At 31.3% G+C, this 20,933-nt stretch overlaps 1 protein-coding gene across 4 annotated transcripts in view; it reads left to right on the top strand.

Annotated features, from left to right (window-relative positions):
• The window catches only part of LOC143063325 (GTPase-activating Rap/Ran-GAP domain-like protein 3), a 244,878-nt gene extending 227,778 nt beyond the window's left edge, over positions 1-17,100 (top strand). For 2 of the 4 annotated variants that reach the window (XM_076235404.1, XM_076235405.1), the window contains exons 19-28: positions 284-382; positions 1,110-1,223; positions 1,866-2,029; positions 2,526-2,678; positions 7,424-7,490; positions 7,895-7,975; positions 8,817-8,935; positions 9,700-9,778; positions 11,905-12,101; positions 12,573-12,808. In XM_076235404.1, the coding sequence (XP_076091519.1) occupies positions 284-382; positions 1,110-1,223; positions 1,866-2,029; positions 2,526-2,678; positions 7,424-7,490; positions 7,895-7,975; positions 8,817-8,935; positions 9,700-9,778; positions 11,905-12,101; positions 12,573-12,713 (1,214 nt within the window). In that variant the 3' untranslated portion in view covers positions 12,714-12,808. The other 2 variants (XM_076235403.1, XM_076235402.1) reach the window with 2 other exon arrangements.
• The last annotated feature ends 3,833 nt before the right edge of the window (positions 17,101-20,933 follow it).

Below are 20,933 nucleotides of genomic sequence, written 5' to 3'. Positions count from 1 at the left end.
GGAATTGAAGTTTGAGTTAGTGGAAATGGAAATGTCAAGAAATGTAGAATATCATTATCTTTAATTAAACTAAAATCATCTAATTGCTGCCTTTTTAAAAGTTCGACCGAAACCGTCACAAGTATATTGCATTGTTATTTGATTGGTCTTAAGTTGATTGACATTATTCACTTGCAATTAGATATGTTTTAATGATGTAACTATCAATCATAATGTTATTTTTTGAGGATAAATAGGTAAATATTTTATTTTTAAACAATTGATAAATATGTTTTTTTTTCAGACGGAGTGCAGCCACGTTTTTTGTTTGATAAATCCGTATCAGTGAAACAGTTAGACGTGGTCGAAGAACTCGAACTTGTATTATTAAGAACAGATAAAGGTAAGAACAAGCGTATACATTTGTTTTGTGGCAGCTGTTTTGTTCATCTTATATTACACACAGAGGATCAATGAATGAATACTTTAAATGTGAGGGGTGCATGGTGACTAAGTAGAGGAGGGGCTAAAGATACCAGAGGGACATTCAATCTAATAAATCCAAAATAAGCTGACAACGCCGTGGCAAAAAAAAACCGACAACCTACAAAACAATAGTGGTATGACAGCAATCACTAGTATTCCACACTGAAGGTTGAATTCTGCTTGTTGCAGGTACATTCGACATTATTGACGAGGATTGCAATTTTTCTGTCAAAGGATGTCTGTTCTCTCCGCGTACTGTCCGCTATTATATACAAAAGTTGAAGTGCTTTGAATACCAAATAACCTATGACATGCACGAACACTAAAGGAATAAGTGTCCGCCAATGTTCATATATTTGTTTTGCAATGTGACCGTAACGTTTTGAATTATATTTGTATTAATTCCATACTTTCGTTAATACTATATTTAGGACTCAACAAGTCTTGAACACGGACCGCAAATAGAATAAGAGAATTAGCAGTGATCTGAAAATTTACTCAACATAGAAGCAGGATAATGCGAGAATTTAAGATTGAGGATGGAAACGTTGAATGTGTCAAAGAGATGTTGTCACTATAATAAATATTGTTGAACAGCTTTTTACCTTTTTTTTCTCATAAATCTATTTTTTGTGTTTTTACAGGTAGAGACGGGAAGGTTGCAGTTTTCCGATTAACTGATTTTGAAGGGGAAAAGAACGAAACTTTTGTAAGAGGACGTATTGATTGTAGGGACCATAAAATAGAGAAAACAAAAGGTATTATATATATATACCTCTTATCACTTTCAAAAGGGTGTCCAAATATGATCAAGTGTTTTGAATTTCATCATAAATTTGAAATCTTTTCGGCGTTTTAACATCATAATCGCATAGAAATACAATGACAATTTGTTTTCATACATTAACCCAATTCAAGTCCCATCGAAAAATAAGGATGATCACAGGGGCTCTGGAAGGTCAAAATTATTCCAATACATCGACAATGTTTTATTTAACTAAATATTTACACAAAACGAAAATATTGACTTTTGCTTTCGTTAATTTTTTTTTGGACACATCTAGGTGCATACGAGTTTATTGAGTTAAGTTACTCTCTCTTCTTAAATTTCTAGTTTGAATCTGATTTTTTTATTAAATATTTCATTTCTAATAATTAAAAAACAATCACATATGCATATTAAGGTGAAACAGAATAAATTAAGCAAGTCTGAAATAAGACGTAATAATGCCATATTAACGTCGATCTGGCTTTTGAATTATATAAGAAAATCAGATCGAACACTAAATGTATAAATTGTATATAAAAAGAGTGATTCGCCATTACAAGGCGGACAATAAACTTAATGTAACACAATTTAACTGTACTGTTTCAATAATATTTTAATATGGTAATTCTAGGTTGCCATGTATATGCTCTGTCCAGGAGTGGAAGTAGCCACTTACGAATGGTAGTTGCTATTCATAAACGACTGTTATTGTTTACATGGAAACACTCGGCTGCTTTTACGTCATGGTGTCCGACAATGGATATTGACATATCAGATGGCTTTACATTTGTGAGGGTATGTATGCATTTGTATATTTGTATAATACCTTCCAATTTAAACATTTTGTTTTTGTGAAGGAGGGAAATTTATTTCCGTGACATAAACCAACGAAAATAAATTACATGTATTAAATTTACCCATCTTTTTGTAGTTGCTGTGTCATTTACATACCCTCCATAGTATCTTTCGTAAAAAAAGAAATAGGAAGCTTAATTGACGAAAAGGACTTTAAATTTTGAGCAAGTTTATATATATATATATATTGTTTTCAACCCAGATTATACATTTTGTTTATTTGTCATTAACTTTAAAATAAAAGAATGTATTATATCATCAGTTGATGCCATATTCATAGAGTGATAATTCGTTCTAAAGAAATTCAAACACAATACATTAAAGCAATTTTGTCTTTAGGCAATTAGGCTTTCTTTGTTCGTCATACTTTTTATATACATTGCAGAGAAAAAAAATTAGAAAGAAAAAATTTAATGATCCATTTTTTCACCCTCAGGAATTACAATCGTTTGAAGTGCCCCAGCTTATTACTCTTGTTGATGAAAGTAAAGGAGACAATCAAATATGTGTTGGTTATAAAAATCAATTTGACCTTATCAATGAGAAAAACGGTGATACATTACAACTGTACAGCGTTGACAATAATAAGGTAAGAAAACAGCCATTGGATTTTAATAGGTTGTCAGAAAGTAGTTTTATATCATAATCTTTCTTTTGCACTGTGATTTGGAAGAATATTGATGTAATGATCTGTTCTTCCCGATCTTACAGTGTCAAACTATTGTCAGTTTTTCGTACAGCTCGAGAAGGGAATTGGGATTCTATAAGTATTGGATTTATATGAACAGTAAAACCACTTGAATTAAACCAAAGAGTTTATACAAATAAAAAAATGATAACGTATATACCATTACAACTATAACAATCCGCTAGTCGGTGATGCCTTCTCATCGGCTATGGTTCATCATTGGATTGAACAAAAGTAATACGAATATTGTGGATCTTCGCCGATTTTTTTTTGTTTGGTTCGTGTTGCTCAATTATTAGTTCTATTAAGGAGTGCTTTTGAACTGCCTTTTCATTTTTATTATCGTCGCCATGGTCTTTTATTTTCAACTTATTCTATTTGTTTGTTGAAGCCTTGGATCAGAGTTAAACTAGGTTTTGATAAGGTTCTGAAACTTTATTCTCTGATAGATATAGTGTTATAGGCGAGTGACTTTAACCATGAAATTAAATTTTTAATGCACCTACCTAACACACGGCTAAATTATATATCATTTGATAGCTACAAATCTGTACTATCTGTTTTACCTGGTCGTAAAAAAATCGTACGGTGCAATTTCCGTCAAATCAAGATCAAAGGCCCAATAAGGGCATATTATCTAAGATTTCAGCTTGATTGCATAATATGACTTTTATATACTTAATTCACATATGCAAACAATTTAAACTTTAAGCACAGAGATTAACAGTCATTAATCAAATGTATTTTTATATATTTAAAGCGTGTTTTTGATAGACAGCACATGCTTCCTGAAATTCGAGTAAAAGTTAATAAAATGTGCAAAAACACAAATTTTTCTTTCTGATGCAACTGCTAATCACTTTAAACTAAGTAAAACCCTGTAATGACTATCAAAGAAGTTTTTGACATCATAAATTTCCTAAAATTATGCTTACTTCTAATCAAACAGCAAATTAAAACAACTCATACAGTTGCCCCAAATACCGCCATCTGCGAAAAAAAGCTTTTAAGCATTTCTTGCAATTTAAACATTGTATGTGGTCAAAATAAGATTTAATAAACAAATTCTTAAGAATCTGAAAAATTCAAAGTAAAAGATTATGTGCGCAAATCATACTATTGCTTGAAATAAAGGGGGCGAAACTAAGAGATTGCAATCTGCATTGAAACTACCCGACTGAAATGAACATCTTTCGACTTTTTTAATTGTTTGATTTGTAGCTTCATAATATATATTGATGTAGTGAAAACCCCTTTTATTTATTTAATGTGAACCATAAAAAAAGAAATTGACAATCTAGACAAAAATAAATAGAAAATTAATTGATGAAAATTGAAATTAAAAAGAATTAAAAAACCAGGAAACAAATTATAAAACTTTACTTCTTGATTGATTAAATTGCATTGTTCATTGTTTAAATGCATTAATTCAGCAAATAATAATAATTTTGAAGGAAAAAAACTCCCTTAATACGCAACAATTCTAGTTACAACTAGACTTCCTGAATAGCTTGAAGGACTAGTCCATTTTTTCATACGAGGATGAATTCATGCAAGAGTTTCTGATGACGACTGGAAAGAAGCACCATTATCTTTAAACTTCACTTTCAACTATATAGATGATGTCATCTCACTGAATAAGTGCCAAATTTGTGACAATGTTGGACTCATAATTTCCATTGAAATTGAAAATAAAAGACTCAACAGATATAGTTTACTCTATCACGTATCTTGAAAACGACGATGAGGGTTGGTTGTGAACAAGTTTAGCGACAATAGAGATGAGCATAAATCAACCAATAAAAACATTCCTTACTACCAAATTATAAATCAGTCGTTTCTATGTAGCAACATTATAGCAACGCCTGCATATCTTAACTACTAAAGGAGGAGACCGATTTCATTGAGCCTCAACTCCTCTGAGACAATAACAAGTCGGAAATATTTATGATATGTTGTATAAATGTAGGGTTTTGTATTTCCTTAATTTGTCTTTGCATGCTCAGTCGACGTACTGCCTGCGAAATTAAATGAAACTATTTATCTAAACACTAAAAACCTAATTGTAACTCGATTTCGCGGCATCTTCTTGTGGAGTATATTTCTCCACGTTGATAAAATTTTCCAGAGCTTGCATGTACGTTCACGATTTATTTTCGTGATAGTGCGTAACTGCTCACAATGAAGATGTTAATTAAAGGCAACTATAGTATACCGCTATTCAATAGTCATTAATCGATTTACTAGAAACTTAAACAAATCCGGGTCACAAACCAAAACCGAGGAAAACGCATCAACTATATATATACAAGAGGAACACAACGATATAACAGAAGCACTGAACTGCGACAAAAACAAACGCCAACATACAAAGAAACAGATTACTCGATACCAACTGCCATACGCCTGACTTTGTACAGGACATTTGAAGAAAAGTGGTGGTTTGAACATGGTTTTAAACCAGAGTTCAAATGCAAAGTTGGAATCATCCCTTTGAAAATTTTATGGACGCCACTACGAGTTTGTTGATAATTATAAAATATTTGTTTCGCCAGATGACGACTGATAAGTTCCAATCGACGTTACCAAAATACCGTCATATCTGCCTTGAATGACACCTACCTACTAAGGCTTTGCACCGAGTTACGAATTAAATGAGCCACAAGACGGGTGTTACATGTGGAACATGATCTGCTTACCCTTTTAGAGTCCCTGAATTCACCCCAAATATTTTTGGGGGGTTTTTGTTACTCAATCTGTAGTTTTATATGTTGTGTTTTGTATACTGTTGCTTTGTCCTGTTCGTTTTTTTTGGCCATTTTGTCAGTTCGTTTTCAATTATGAGTTTGATGTCCCTTTGATATATTTCGTCACTATTCAAGTAGTCAAAGGTTTAAAAATTGTAGATCATTGTAGCTAAATGTATCATAATAACGATTTGGTTCTATATATACATCACCGTGAGCAAATTTAGTTATTTTCGAGGATATTTGTCTTATTGCGTTATTCTTCTTCACTTTACTTTGAGGCGATTTTTTGCCGATTTTCCTTACTGCAAGTTAATGTCTTTAAAGTAAATTAATACCAAACGCACAATCAACATCTTAAACCATAAATCAGATAAACTTAATTAAAACCATGAACAAAATAAAATTAAAGTCTAAGAGACGAACAACAGTTCACAAAATACAGCACACCATGAAAACTATCACTGCCTAAACAGCGAATGATCTTATGAGGTCAGGAAGGGTATTCAAGTTTTTCATTTTTTTATTTCACAACTGCTTATAGTGTTTTACATACACAATAACCTGCATTTGTATTTTAAAAGTTTATGTTGAAAATACTCAAAGCATCTTTTATTCAAATAATTAAAGCGATTAAACTTCTAAACACACTTAATATTACTAACACGATTTTAGACTAAATAAGAAGCAGCAGCATTATATTTTGTTCGTTTACATCCCGCTTCAGACAACCAAGTGTTTCTAAGCAAGGTTACTTTTTTCAATGTTACCTACGATTTAGTCGCAAAGTCATGTTTGCATTTAAACATGATTACAAAAAGTTAATACGTTTGACTTCGTAAAAACACATTTTTACCTCAATTAGCTCGTATATATTCTTTTCGAACTTTAAATACCCCTATTTTTATTATGGAAAATCATTCTCCTCCCTGATATTGACAATAAGCGATGTGCTATCTTAACATAGAATAACAAAAAGATCGCTATTTGCAGTTGGCAGATTTTTGGGCAACTGCAAACACTTCAATAGAAGGCTGTTCTATGAACAATAATTAATTATTGCATCTTAAAATTCAACACAAATATTCCCTGACCTAAAACATATACATTTATCTATTTTTTTAGCATACAAATATCGATTCCCTAAGATATATTTTGCTTTTGGAACATTTTTTCATTTTTTAAAGATTTGCGATAAATTTCAATTTTCGGGAAATATTGCGCATCTAACCTCTATTTTTTTGTTTGATTTGAAAATAATGTATCATGTTCCATAAAGTTAATATGATCTTTTGAAAAATTTTATGGTACAAGAATTAGAAAATGGCTTTTTGTTTAGTAATCGCAAAAATTGGAATGTTTATTTATGACCTTTGACCTTGATTTAACAGAAAATGCACCGTACGATTTTTTTATTATATGTTCGTGTCCGAATTGTAGTGACTTACCGGATAAGTTCCCAATTCTTATTTTACATGAATAAAAGTATAACTTATGCGTAATCGTTTTTTTCCTACAATTTTTCTTTCTTGATATTCTTAAATATGGTGAAAGAGAGATGAAAGATACTAAGCGGGCATTTAAACTCATAAGTCAAGAATAAACTGACCAATCCATTGTTCCAAAAAAAAAAACCAACAGATAAACAATAGTCTATAAAACACAAGAAAGAAAACTACAGACTGAGTATTACTAACCGTACCAAAAAGGGGAATAATCTCATGTGCTCCAGAGGAGTATGCAGATCCTGATCTACATGTGAAATCCACATGTTTGGATTGAAAATGCTCTGAAACTATAATTTTAAAATCTTACTTATGTATTACTATAATGCATGAATATCAATCTTGTTTTATAGTGTTATGTTTGTCAAAATATAATAGGCAAGGTATTCTATAGGTAACACTGGTGTCAGCATTAGATATATGTGAAGACGAAGAAGTTGAATTATTATTGAGTTATAATTGTAAGTAATTGGTTTTCTGAATTCAAAAACGTTTCACAAATATATTTTTTGGAATTCAAATACAATATTGGTGTCTTGCAAATGATGGGTTGCTTCACATGCAACCATGTGAGGAATCTTTACGTCATTTACATCAATTATACATCAAACAAGTTGTAATCAATCTGTTTCATTTTGAATATCAGCGAAAACAGAACCATATATGCATGCATCTTATTCATTAAAAATGTTCAGACAATACTTTTCACCAGTAATTTTTTTCTCGCCAACCATTTATAAAACAATGTTCCCTAAAAAAGTTGCAAATACGATCAAAAGTACCTTAGTAAAGGTTGATATATATTTGCTTCAATATGGTGAACTTGAATCGTCTGTTAAAATAATCAAACTGTTTTATGTTTTAGATGAAAGTCATTTTCAAAAATTGTCCGAAGAAATATCGAATGATTTTGATTTTCATTGGAACTCGGAACCGAAGTCTATTGGTAAGTACATATATCAGCTGGTTTACATATGAAAACAAATTGTTCTGGTTCTGGATAAATAACCCTCTTATATCTTTCGCCCCTCTTTAAATTTTAAAAGATTAATTTCTATTGGTCGAAATTCTGTACTGTTTATTGACTCTCTTAAAAAAATATTAGAATAAGAGAGTTGCGCAATATACCAGAGATATATTCAAATTGTTCAGTCGACAACAAACTGACAAAACAATGGCTAAACAAACATTATCAACAGACAAACAATCGTACGAAAAAAACACAACACAGAAAACTGAGCAACACGAACCCCATAAATAAATTGGGTGATTGCAGGTGTTCCTGATGGTTAAGCAGATCCTACACCACTTGTGGCAGCTTTCGTGTTACTCATGTAGTACAAACCAGGTATTAAGTCTTGTTCGGTTTGTCACATTTGTTAAAAGGGGACGAATTGTAGTTAAGACATTAAAAATAAATTCACTATTAAGATGTTCCTGTATTATTACCCATAAAGTCATTTGCGGTAACATAAGTGGACGATACTCTTTCGACATGTTATTGGATTGAAGAGAGACGGATGACCACTTAAAATGGTTAACAATATACAATGTATATTATAGTAGCGGCCTTCGTCAACTTGTAGTTAGATTTTTCCTCCGTGTTGAAGGCCTTACTGTGATTTTGAAATGCTTTAAAAATATTTGAAGTCTAGCACAAGTTTTGAAAAATTAAATATGAATGAAGATCAGTGGTCAATTTTTGCTAATAAAATTCCTTTCTTTATATCATTATTTGTATATAAAATATTTCATTAGAAACTATAAATCCAAGTTTTTGTTTTCAGTATGTGCCTTTCCGTATGTGCTTGCTTTTACACAAGACACAATTGAAATTCGACTAATAATCAATGGGAATTTAGTTCATACCATGACCATGCCTGATATTAGCCTCATTACATCGAAGGTACGTTGATAATGTTAGTAAAATATTATTTAATAAAGTAAGTTTTATTACGATTCTATACGTTATTTGTTAGTCGGGGTTAAAACTGATTAGTTTCATAAACAGAATACCTTGACTTTTCTAATATTCCTTCGTCAGGACAAAAGTGTTAGACAATAAAATTGGTCAGCTATGCAAGATCTACATATATGTTAATGTGACTGGCGTTATCAGTTCGGACAATTGTCATTTCTCACAGATTGATGACCTTTTTAGCGTTTCTGTCTGTTATCCGGAAAACATTTATAACTAGACAGATATGATCATAAGTTAGATTGATCAGCAATATATGATCTACACAACTATCAGTGTAACTTCTTTCATAAACATCATTAAGATAACTATCCTTAAAGGACACTTTATAGTATTTCCTACGTTCAAATAAAAAGCTAGAACTGTATAAAATAAAAATGGTAAGCAAGGGAAGATTAACCATTGGGACATATGTTGGAAACTGTTTATAGATTGAAGAATTCTCATAAAACCTTTCATTTTAAATTATCCCAAAAAACATTGTATCAATATTATAATTCTTTTTCATGGTTTTCATATCAACATAGATATTGGATGGCTCTTGTTTGCTCTTTTGTCGGGTTGTTGTTTCTTAAACATATTTACCATTTCCATTCCCAATTTTATTTGGACTATTAATGTTAATAATTTCAACTTGTATTACGAAACTGATGAAAGTGAAAAATTATGATGCACGGTGTTCTATTTTTAAGAATGATATCTACTTTGGGAGTTCAGCAACTGACAGAAAAGATAAAGACCACTCATCAATAACCCTATCATCACCATCATGTAAGTTGTTTTTATTCATTATATATTTTATCAATATTAGATGAAAAATTAGTATTATCAAGTTCGGTGAACATAAATTAGACAGAAGTAAAACAAGTCATTGATATTTATATTGTAAAATTCACGGTATATTTTACCCAAGAAAAGGAATACCGTAGTTTTGGTTAGCAAAATTTAAAAATTTTGGGTTCTCAGTGCTCCTTTACGTCGTACCTTAATATTTTTGTTCAATCGAATATTAGTACAGTTAACTCTCGTTGTCTCGAACTCGGTTGACTCGAAATTTCGGATGAGTCGAAGTTTTCACGTGGTCCCGAACTTTATTCCATACAAAAGTATGTAATTCGACTCCTAATGAGTCGAAATTTGATGAGTCGAAATTTCGGTTGAGTCGAACTAAATTTACGGTCCCAAGGTTAACAAAAGCATTCAAAAATCATTTTTTATCTCGAACTAATACACATATGTCAAAACATGAGTTCCGGGATTTAAATGGATTGAAGAGTTTATCTGACAATACACGTGTAATTAAATTTCCGGTCACTGACCACTGTATTGATTTATGACATGCTATTTCCATGAGTGTTTTCCTAAGATTATCTTTTGTAGAATTTTTATAAATAATTAGTGATAAATTGTTAATGTTCATGAAAAAGTATTTTAATTGTTTACAAAACAATTAATTTGTGATTTACACTAATGAGCTTGGGTGTGTATAAAGTGAGGATTATGGCTTCCGTTGATGATCACCTAAAAACTACTCAAACGGCGTCTTTAATCTTATTATATGTTTTTTCGAAAACAAAGAGTGAGATAAAACAAAATGAATAGAAATCAAAATTTTCTTAAATCTCTTGTATCCGAGAATAAACAATTTTGTCAGCTATTAGCGACCTGAATTACGAAACTGTCGATTGGAAATTACTCTCTTGGAAAAGCCATGGGATTTTTTTTTTTAATTGAAACAATTGAATAAGTAAAAATAACAGTCATTATAATAATAAAAGACTGTGACATACAAATACATCGGTCTGATACTAGAATATCGATCCCCTTGTCATATTCACCCGGATTTATTTTAGCTTTACCAAGCTAAGCAAGAGTTGTGTCCCTTAGATTGTCGAACTTCCGGTGTTCGTTTGAGTCGAACTACGTGTATTATTGAAGCATCCTTTGTAGACACAATTTAAATCCTATTATCTATGATGAATTCATTGAAAGATGCTTGTGTTGTTCATTATGATACGACGGATCTAAACATTGTCTTAAGCTGTACGGTTATGCATTACATGAGAGAGAGCCGAAATAAAGTTCATTTTCCTGAATTAAGGACTGGAAATGTGGTTACTGCATAAGTGACCCAACGTCTCTCTTTACGACTGTATGAAGTAAGTCGATTGTCGTATTTAGCATTATTAAATGCACTATGATAAATTAAATCATTAAAATATTTAACTATAGTAACAACTATTTCAGTTTTAAATATTACTCTAGCCGAAAAGGGTATAGAAATAAATTTTTGCTTAAAGGTATATAACAACCTGTGTATACTATTTCGATGTGTTGGGGTTTCGTTTTTAGTATTGAATTAGGTAAGTGTTTTAGATAATCCGTTTGTCTGCGTTGTCAGTTTCTGGCATTAGTTACACAAGTTATTGTATATAGTATATATGATCTTTCGGTAAATCAGGTTGTAAATCTTCCTGTTTTAATCATAACTGTTAACTTATGTGTTAATACTGGTAAATAAAAATTTCAATGCTTTACAAAGCAAAGAAATGATTTAATTCCATTAATTATACCACTTAGTCAGGATTTGTTAGAAGTGAAAATGTTCATCTCATTCTTGCATATTGTGTAAAAAATTACTGTAATAGGTCACTCATTATGACTCTTTTCATAAAGATCACAGTATAATGAAATTTATATTCATAAATATAATCATGAACAACAGTGCATATTAACATAATTGTTTTCTTCTAAATTAAGCCATCACAACCCATGCTTACTAAATCCATCCTGGAATTATCTGTTGTCTCTGTTGCAGCAAAAACACACTTACACACTTCATCCTCTATATGTTATGTGCTTGTGTTGGTTATTCATGATTGCAGTTTGTATTTCAGGTTCCAGTCAATCGACTATATACAAAATTCCTCTATCGTGCCTTGCCGGCCACATTAGTAATGACAGGTTAAATCAGAGAAAACCGTCGTCGACTCCATTACTTGCCCCAATTACAAATGGAGATAAGACACAAGTAAAACGCAGTCCATTGGTGCGGTCTAAAGGTGGACTTCATCCACCAATTTATTTAGAACAAGTAAGTGTAAACATAAATTACATCACAGAAACTATTGAAATAATTTAAACAATAAATTACGATTTAAACACAGATCATCTTAATTTTCTAAATCTTTTGCGAGTCTTAATATAAATCAATTTGATATGACTCTGGCATGCATTTTATGTTATATAATATTGTATTATACGGTTTGCCTTTACATTTTGGTTAATATAAAGTTACTTTCATTGAACATTTACAACAAGGGAACAAAGACTTAAAAATATCGTACAAATATTTTCGAAATTGGTATAGGTAGACCAGCTAAACAACCAGTCCACATTAAGAAACACAATGAAGATAAATTTCTATTTGTATAAAAATAAAATTTAACTGTGTAGACATTTACTGCTACATTGCTACAGCTATACAAAATGCAATTCTCACGGGAAATCACGAGAACTTAATGAATAAATACCACACTTACGGATGATTATTTATAAATTTCAGACGAAAGAGAGACACGATTCATCCAGTTCAGATTCAGGAATTACAATTTTAAAACCGTCAGATTCGAGTCCACCAGAAAGCCCGTATCAAAAATACATAGGCCATGTTGTGTATTCAGATGTTGATACAGACATTGTATAAGAAGTCGTACAATTACATTTTGAAAGTTTCTTTAATATTTTCATGTAAACATTTTAAGCTAATCAAGATTTATGCATCGTATACAAATATTTTCGTGTTATTTCAGAGTGTATCCTTTAGCTAACACAAAACACAAACCTGCATATTTATCAACACCAATCTAGGAATAATGTAAATATAGACAAACTGCAAGGGAGTTGGCGAAAATGACATTGGTCATTGATAACAATCGTATAAACCACTTGTCAAAAATCTGATATGAACACAATCTGTGATATAAAGAAATATTAGACGATATAGAGTAACAAGAATGAACAACTTTGAACTATATTCAGTGATATCGTGATATAGAGAAACAACCCTTACAGTGTTATAACTTAACTGAGATATATCTACAGTTTGTTTTGGATTATGTGTAAACATACATTTTATGTATTTCTGATGCAACTGAGAACAAAAGAGATCTGTTGTTTTTCTATGAAACAATTGGATTAATCCGTGATTGAAAGTTGATGAAAGTCGAAGGAAAATATTTGTTATTTCAGGAATTATAGCACTGGAATTCTTACATGAATAGAAAAATATATACTTATTCTTGAATTTTTTGGGGTTGTGACCTGTGTAGGGCTATCGAATATATCAGAATGTTTATTTTAAAGACATTGTCATTCTCAATTTTATTACATTATATAAACAGCTTGAAATAATAATGAACATATCTATACCAAATACAATTTATGAAAACTGTAGAAACAAAGTGCTGTGAAATCCTTGTAAAATAAATCCCGTTCAACCTATACACCTTTGGTTTATGTACACATCACATGTACATGATCACAATTACAATGATTGTTCTTTATAAAATGAATCTTTGTATACTGAGGATGTGTTTAACTCGATCTAACTTCGGTTTAGACGGGATATTATGTAGTTGTTACTTTCCACATGTCATTTTTGCAAGAATTCAATACTTTAATGTTGTTCTCATTCAATTACAATTACAACGTCTTTAGATTTTATTACAATAACAATTATATATTTTTCCTATTTCCATGCTGATTCAATTAAGAACATCATACCTAAATCGAAGCTGTATATGCTAATGAGGCAGATTTATAAAGAATAAGTATTTTCGTTTCTTTAATAGCTCTTTCAAGTGTTAATTAGTAAATATTGCAAACCTCTGCTTTTAGTGAAAACAAAAAGTTCAATATAAACATGACGGAATTGATTGTTCGTTAAATAACTAAGTATTCTTACTCTATGTGTCCAGGATCAATTGCTCTGTTAACAACAAATGCAAACGTCCCCCTTGTTTTGTTTTTTTTTGTCCCTGAATTGCTGTCTAATCGATGTTTATTAAAATATTGTATATGTGTTATCTAAAAGTATCGATTTGTCTAACTTTAAAAAAGAAAAAAACAAGATATGTCGGGACCTTTAATATCCGGCTATACGGCAAGGAATTTTCTAATATTTGAAGGAGTAAAAGTTAACTGCTTAAATCTGCGTTACTTATTTTCTGTGTGATGGTTGTTTCAAGGACAAACATACCATATGTGCATATAAAGTATTACAGTAGATAGATAAATATGTAGGACTCTAAACAATGGTGGGTTCCAAATCCATGGCAGATTCCTAATCTATGACATCCCAAATCTATAACAGAGTGTTTACAATCCTAATCTATGGCTAGTTTTATAGTTTCCTAATCTTTGGCGGTCTTTGTTGTTTCCAAATCTATGACAAATTTCGTAGCCCTTATTCATCTAGGTTCGACCTGTAAAGCGCATTTCATCCGTCTTTCATACTTCATGATAATAGGTCATATCTTCCTTTAAACCATCCACATATTGTTATCGAGGAAAATGCCTTCATCTGGAATGGATTTCAAATGGATTCCTCCATCGTATGCGACTGTGACAATGTTATATGGCGTTATTCAATTTTGACGTCATACGTAACTCTATCCCGGAAAAGTACGCAATTTACAGATCTGCTATAGATTAGGAGAAAACAAAAAATCTACCACAGATTTTATATGTTTGACGTTTGTAACGTCACATTTGCTATAAATTAGGAATCTGTTATAGATTTGAAAACTGCCATAGATTTGAGTCCTACATATTTATATATATGTTCCAGACCATGTGAGTATTTGGACCGTACGCATATGGTCCAGAACGAGCTGACCATACATGTGATTGGATCATATGGGTTATATTTAAACAATTTATCACAATCTTTATTTTTAGTTTTACAAATTGTTATTATTATAACAATTAGATGGATAAACTGAACAAACGAACAATTGAAATTAAACATTTGTTTAATTGTATATCTGAATCCTATTTTGGCACTCTCGCCCAAGGTGACACTTGCTACAACAATTAACGTAATATTTTTTACATTTAAAAATGTACATGTTTGCAGTTCATGCATGTTCCTTTGCATTTGCATTTTTTTGGGGTAAAGTTGCTAAACATTCTTAAACAACTGTCCTCCCATATTATGTTTACTTCAGATATCTTCAATGTCAGTGATCATAATTTAATTAATGTATAACTGATCGACATGCTAAATACAAGAGATTAACGGAGTTGATTAGCGTGATTTTTTTAAATAGTTAGAATATAAAGTTTTTATTTCAATTACAATTGAACTTTTTTATATTAATTTGAGAGTTATATTGATCTGTAATGTGCATTTGTATCTAATAAACTTGACCAACTTCATAATATTAGTCAGACCGTACGCGTACGGTCCGACCGTATGAGTATTTTGAAAAAGTACGCATACGGTCCAGACCGTACGCGTACGGTCCAAATACTCATACGGTCTGGAACATATATACATATGACTGTCATGTTTATTACTTAGACAATATCTTCCTTTCAAGGCGTTAAGGTTTAAATGTAAATGTCATGACCTGATATATGCCTTTATGTGTCTCTGAAGCACATGATCTCTAAGAATTTATATCATTACATATACAAAAGAAAACGTATTGCAATTAAAAATTTATATTATAATGTTTGTAAATTCTTCTAAGATATTGTAAAAGCTCCTTAGAAATGATAAATTGAATTATATTTTGTGTTGTAATTAGCACAAATGAGACTCAACAGAGTGATATTTGGTGTTGCTTTTCTTTCCCTTTGGTGTCAGCAATGTTGCTGTTCTTACATTTTAATATTTACAGGTTCAAGTTACGGGTTCTCATCGTGTGTCTGTTCATATTTGTGTTATGTTTCATTTACCATACATGTTAAATATTTTGCGTTTTATTAATGTGCGACTGCCAATTTTTCTACCGGTCACTCCATGAATGAAATTAACAAATAAACGTGTTACCACAATTCTATTCAAGTGTTCAATTTCACATTTACAAGGCATAACATATTTATCAGAATAAAGTAGCATGCCATCATCAGTGGTGATATCATACGATCGGACATAAACGGACAAACACCATAGCTAGAATCACATACAACTATATCCAATTGGATGGACTCCTATGAGTCAAATGGGATATCATCCTCTACTGTATGCATACATTACTGCATGAAAATTATCTAACGAGAGTAAATTACCATCCTAGATTTTATAAACAAAATGACGTGGTTGACCGTTTGTATATATATAGAAGTTCTGTTTCATATCTTTTTGTGGATATTGATTGAGACGGGTTTCAACCAAAATTCTATGACAAACGTGATTGTTACAAATTTTCAATTGTCAGTTTTCGGTTTGTTTAGAAACGTCATTCTTACTTTAATGTATGCAGTTAACATATCTCAAATACGTTCCATTCGTGCATGATTACGTTACAGTAATTTCATTTATATGGATGTGCTCCTGACACAAAACTGTTCCAATAGTGTTATGAAGAAAAATCGATTATAAATCGAATTGCAGTGAATAAGAAAAATAAAAAAGGGATTTTCATTATCCTATAATTTTTTGCATAGTTTTTATTGATAGCAAAAACTTATCATTAAATTACTTTATCTATTTCTTTTCTTTAAACACTTGATGGATTTGAAAAAAATGCCACTTTTTCACCACTAAAATAACAAAAACGAGCACATGCTCTTTCATATAATGTACCGGTTACAGAACAACTTATATGAAAAGCTTATCAGGTAAAACATAGTACATTTTATTCATATTTTAACTTGCAAGTACTTAATATGTGATTTATTATTGTATAATTTGATCCAAACCATTGCTGTTATTTATCCAATGTTTTATTGGTGCTTTTTACAAATTTGTGTTGTTACAATTTGTATTTAATATTATTATTGTTTATAATTGTAAATATATGTTATTATTATAATGTTTTGCACCAGAGGTTTCTATTTTTGTCGATTAAATTTGAATCTTTTCTGATTTGTTCTTGTTCCATTATTACCGATTAGTGACATTTGAAAGGACTATTTATTAATTTTTCATTGATTTGTGTATTATATTTTTAATCCATCAGTTTAAATACACTAAAAGTCTTCGTAAATCAAGTCTACATCACGCCTTGAGATCGAGTAACCCTTATATGAATTTAAAAAATAGCAGAAGATATATAGATTTTCATTTTGATTTTTAGCATTTGATGGCCCCGCCACTGGTAAAAAATGAAAAAGCATACCATGTTAAAGAATTAAACGCCAGTGTCCTAGTATAAATTAAAAAAGATTATTTTAAACGTCGGTAAGCTTAATGACTACAATAGCTAGCGCCTTTACTGTAATCTTACTTGGGCCTTTATCGTACAATCGCTAGTGCATTTACTGTCAACTCACTTTGGGCCTTTACTGTAATCTCCTTTGGGCCTTTACTATTCAATAGCTTGAGCATTTACTGTAATCTTCCTTGGGCCTTTACTATTCAATACCTTGCGCATTTACTATAATCTCACTTGGGCCTTTACTATTCAGTAGCTTGTGCATTTACTGTAATCTCATTTGGGTCTTTACTATTCCGTAGCTTGTGCATTTACTGTAATCTCACTTGGGCCTTTACTATTCAAAAAGTTGGGCATTTACTGTAATCTCACTTGGGCCTTTACTATTCAAAAGCTTGTGAATTAACTGTAATCTCACTTGGGCTTTTACTATTCAATAGCTTGCGCATTTACTGTAATTTCATTTGGGCCTTTACTATTCAAAAGCTTTCGCATTTACTGTAATCTTCCTTGGGCCTTTACTATTCAATAGCTTCCGCATTTACTATAATCTCACTTGGACCTTTACTATTCAGTAGCTTGTGCATTTACTCTAATTTCCTTTGGGCCTTTTCTATCCAGTAGCTTGTGCATTTACTGTAATATCACATGGGCCTTTACTATTCAGTAGCTTGTGCATTTACAGTAATCTCACTTGGGCCTTTATTATTCAAAAACTTGCGTATTTACTGTAATCTCACTTAGGCCTTTACTATTCGAAAGCTTGCGCATGAACTGTAATCTCACTTTGGCCTTTACTATGCAATAAATTGCGCATTTACTGTAATCTCAATTGGTCCTTTACTATTTAAAGCTTGCGCATTTACTGTAATTTCACTTGGGCCTTTACTATTCAAAACCTTGCGCATTACTGTAATTTTATTTGGGCCTTTACTATTCAAGCTTTCGCATTTACTGTAATCTCAATTTGGCCTTTACTATTCATTAGCTTTCGCATTTACTGTAATTTTCCTTGGGCCTTTACTATTCAATAGCTTGTGCATTTACTGTAATGTCCTTTCGGCCTTTACTATTCAATAGCTTGTTGATTTACTGTAATCTCACTTGGGCCTTTACTATTTCGTGGTGTTGAGTTGTCATTTTAATCTTATATTTCACATGGCTACAAAAGAGGGAGGTTTGGCATGCCACAAAACCAGGTTAAACCCACCATTTTTCCTTTAAAAATGTCCTGTACCAAGTCAGGAATATGGCCATTGTTATATTATAGTTCGTTTCTGTGTGTGTTACATTTTAACGTTGCGTCGTTTGTTTTCTCTTATTTTTGAGTGTTAATTCACATTGCGATAAGACGTGTCACGGTACTTGTCTATCCCAAATTCATGTATTTGGTTTTGATGTTATATTTGTTATTCTGGTGGCATTTTGTCTGATGCTTGGTCCGTTTCTGTGTGTGTTACATTGTAGAATTGTGTTGTTGTTTTCCTCATATATTTAATGCGTTTCCCTCAGTTTTAGTATGTTACCCCGATTTTGTCTTTTGTCCATGGATTTATGAGTTTGAACAGCGGTATACTACTGTTGTCTTTATTTACTATTCAAAATCTTGATCTTTCACAGTTATATCACTTGGGCCTTAACTGTACAATCGCTAGCACATTTACTGGTATCTCATTTAGGCCTTTACTGTAAAATTGATCCCTGGGTCGTTACTGTAATCTTACTTGGGCCTTTACTGCACAATCGATGCATGGCAAACATTATAAAATACATTGCATATGAATATCTTGTTTTGTTGTATAATATTGATCAATGAAATATTGAAATAAACTGGAAATATATTCAGTATTTTTCGCCGATTATGGTTCTAAGAGAGAAGTGTACGATACCAGAGGGACATTCTAACTCATAGGTCGAAAATTAACTGACAACGCCAGGGCTTACAAAGAAAAAAAAAAACAACAGGAAAACAAAAGTGCACAAAACACAACATAAAAAAATAAGAACAATATAGAACCAGGCAACAAAAACCTCATTTACAACTGGGGTGAACTATTAAGAGTTAGGTCATCTTTTGTCTCTCTGTTTCAGACCAATTTTCTTTATTTGTGTGTACTGTTCAAATTAACTGGTCGATTTTGAGAGTATTCCATTACAATCCGTCTTTTTTACCATATTAACCCTATTTTGATAAAGGTGAACACGTATACCTCTTTAGGGCCTCTTACAACATCCCTAGTATTTTTTTAACCTTCATTTGTATCATTATAAAGAATTGATTAAGGTAGATAGGGTTTCTTCCTCCATCTTGGATTTGGAAACACCAGAAAACAATGTCTAGATCTTTAATAGAATGTGCAAATTTTGAGAATAGTAGGAAATTCATGTGTAAGAACTTTTATTTCAATATAGAAAATGACATGTTTAATCATATTTATGATTGTATTTTACAAACAGAAAACTTTTTTTTGTTAAATTTTTTCCAACTTTGCCATGGGAGGCAACTCAAATGCAAAGGGCAGATAATTCAGATAAAGTTACCCTGGCGTATATATATAATATTATAAAATTTAGTCCTGGAATCTATGATGAGTTTATTTACAATAGAATGTGTTAGGAATTTACATATTTTATATTGTAGCAAGAAAAACGGGTCCGGTGACCCCATTTTTTCTTTTTCTTAACTGAAAGCATACTATAAAAGCTATCTTCTTAAATGTTATCTCAAAATTCTATGATGTAGTTTATGCTTTATTGCAGAAAATTGGGTTTTCCATGCATAGCTACCTCTTTACAAGCAAAACCAAATACAATGAAAGTCCCAACTATGTATTGGCTTCCGAAGCTACACAAAACACCTTACAAATATAGATTCATTTCATTTTCAAGCCATTGTTCCCCTACTAAATTGTCCATTCTTCTTACCAGTACACTTGGTACAATCAAAAACCTAATAATAAATTGTTCAAATAAGGCCTTTGAAAATAGTGGAATTAATTACTTTTGGAGTTTCAAAAACTCGTTGGAAGTACTTGATGAATTGCATGCTTATATTGGTGATTTTGAATCTGTTCAAAGTTTTGATTGTCCTACCCTATATACCACATTGCCTCACATTCTTATTTAAAAAAAAAATCAAACACCTAATTAAATGGGCATTTAAAAAGTCAGAATGTAAATATATATGTTCAAACTCTTTAAAGTCATTTTTTAGTAGCAATAAACAAAAGAACTATGCCAATTGGACATGGTTTGATACTATATCTGCTCTTGAAATTTTACTAGATAACATTTTTGTTCGCTTTGGAGATTCCGTATATTGTCAGGTTATCAGAATTCCAATGGGGACTAACTGTGCACCACTGATTGCGGACCTGTTTTTGTATTGCTATGAGTTACAATTTATGACAAAAATCAGCAAAGACCCATCGAAACAACATCTGATACACACATTTAATAATACTTTTAGGTATTTGGATGATATATTGGCTCTCAATAATGACGACTTCAGTATGTATGCTAAAAAAAAATATCCTGTT

This window comes from Mytilus galloprovincialis, chromosome 2 (assembly GCF_965363235.1).
Source record: "Mytilus galloprovincialis chromosome 2, xbMytGall1.hap1.1, whole genome shotgun sequence".
Lineage (NCBI taxonomy): Eukaryota > Metazoa > Mollusca > Bivalvia > Mytilida > Mytilidae > Mytilus > Mytilus galloprovincialis.
This window is presented reverse-complemented; position numbering and strand designations above follow the sequence as displayed.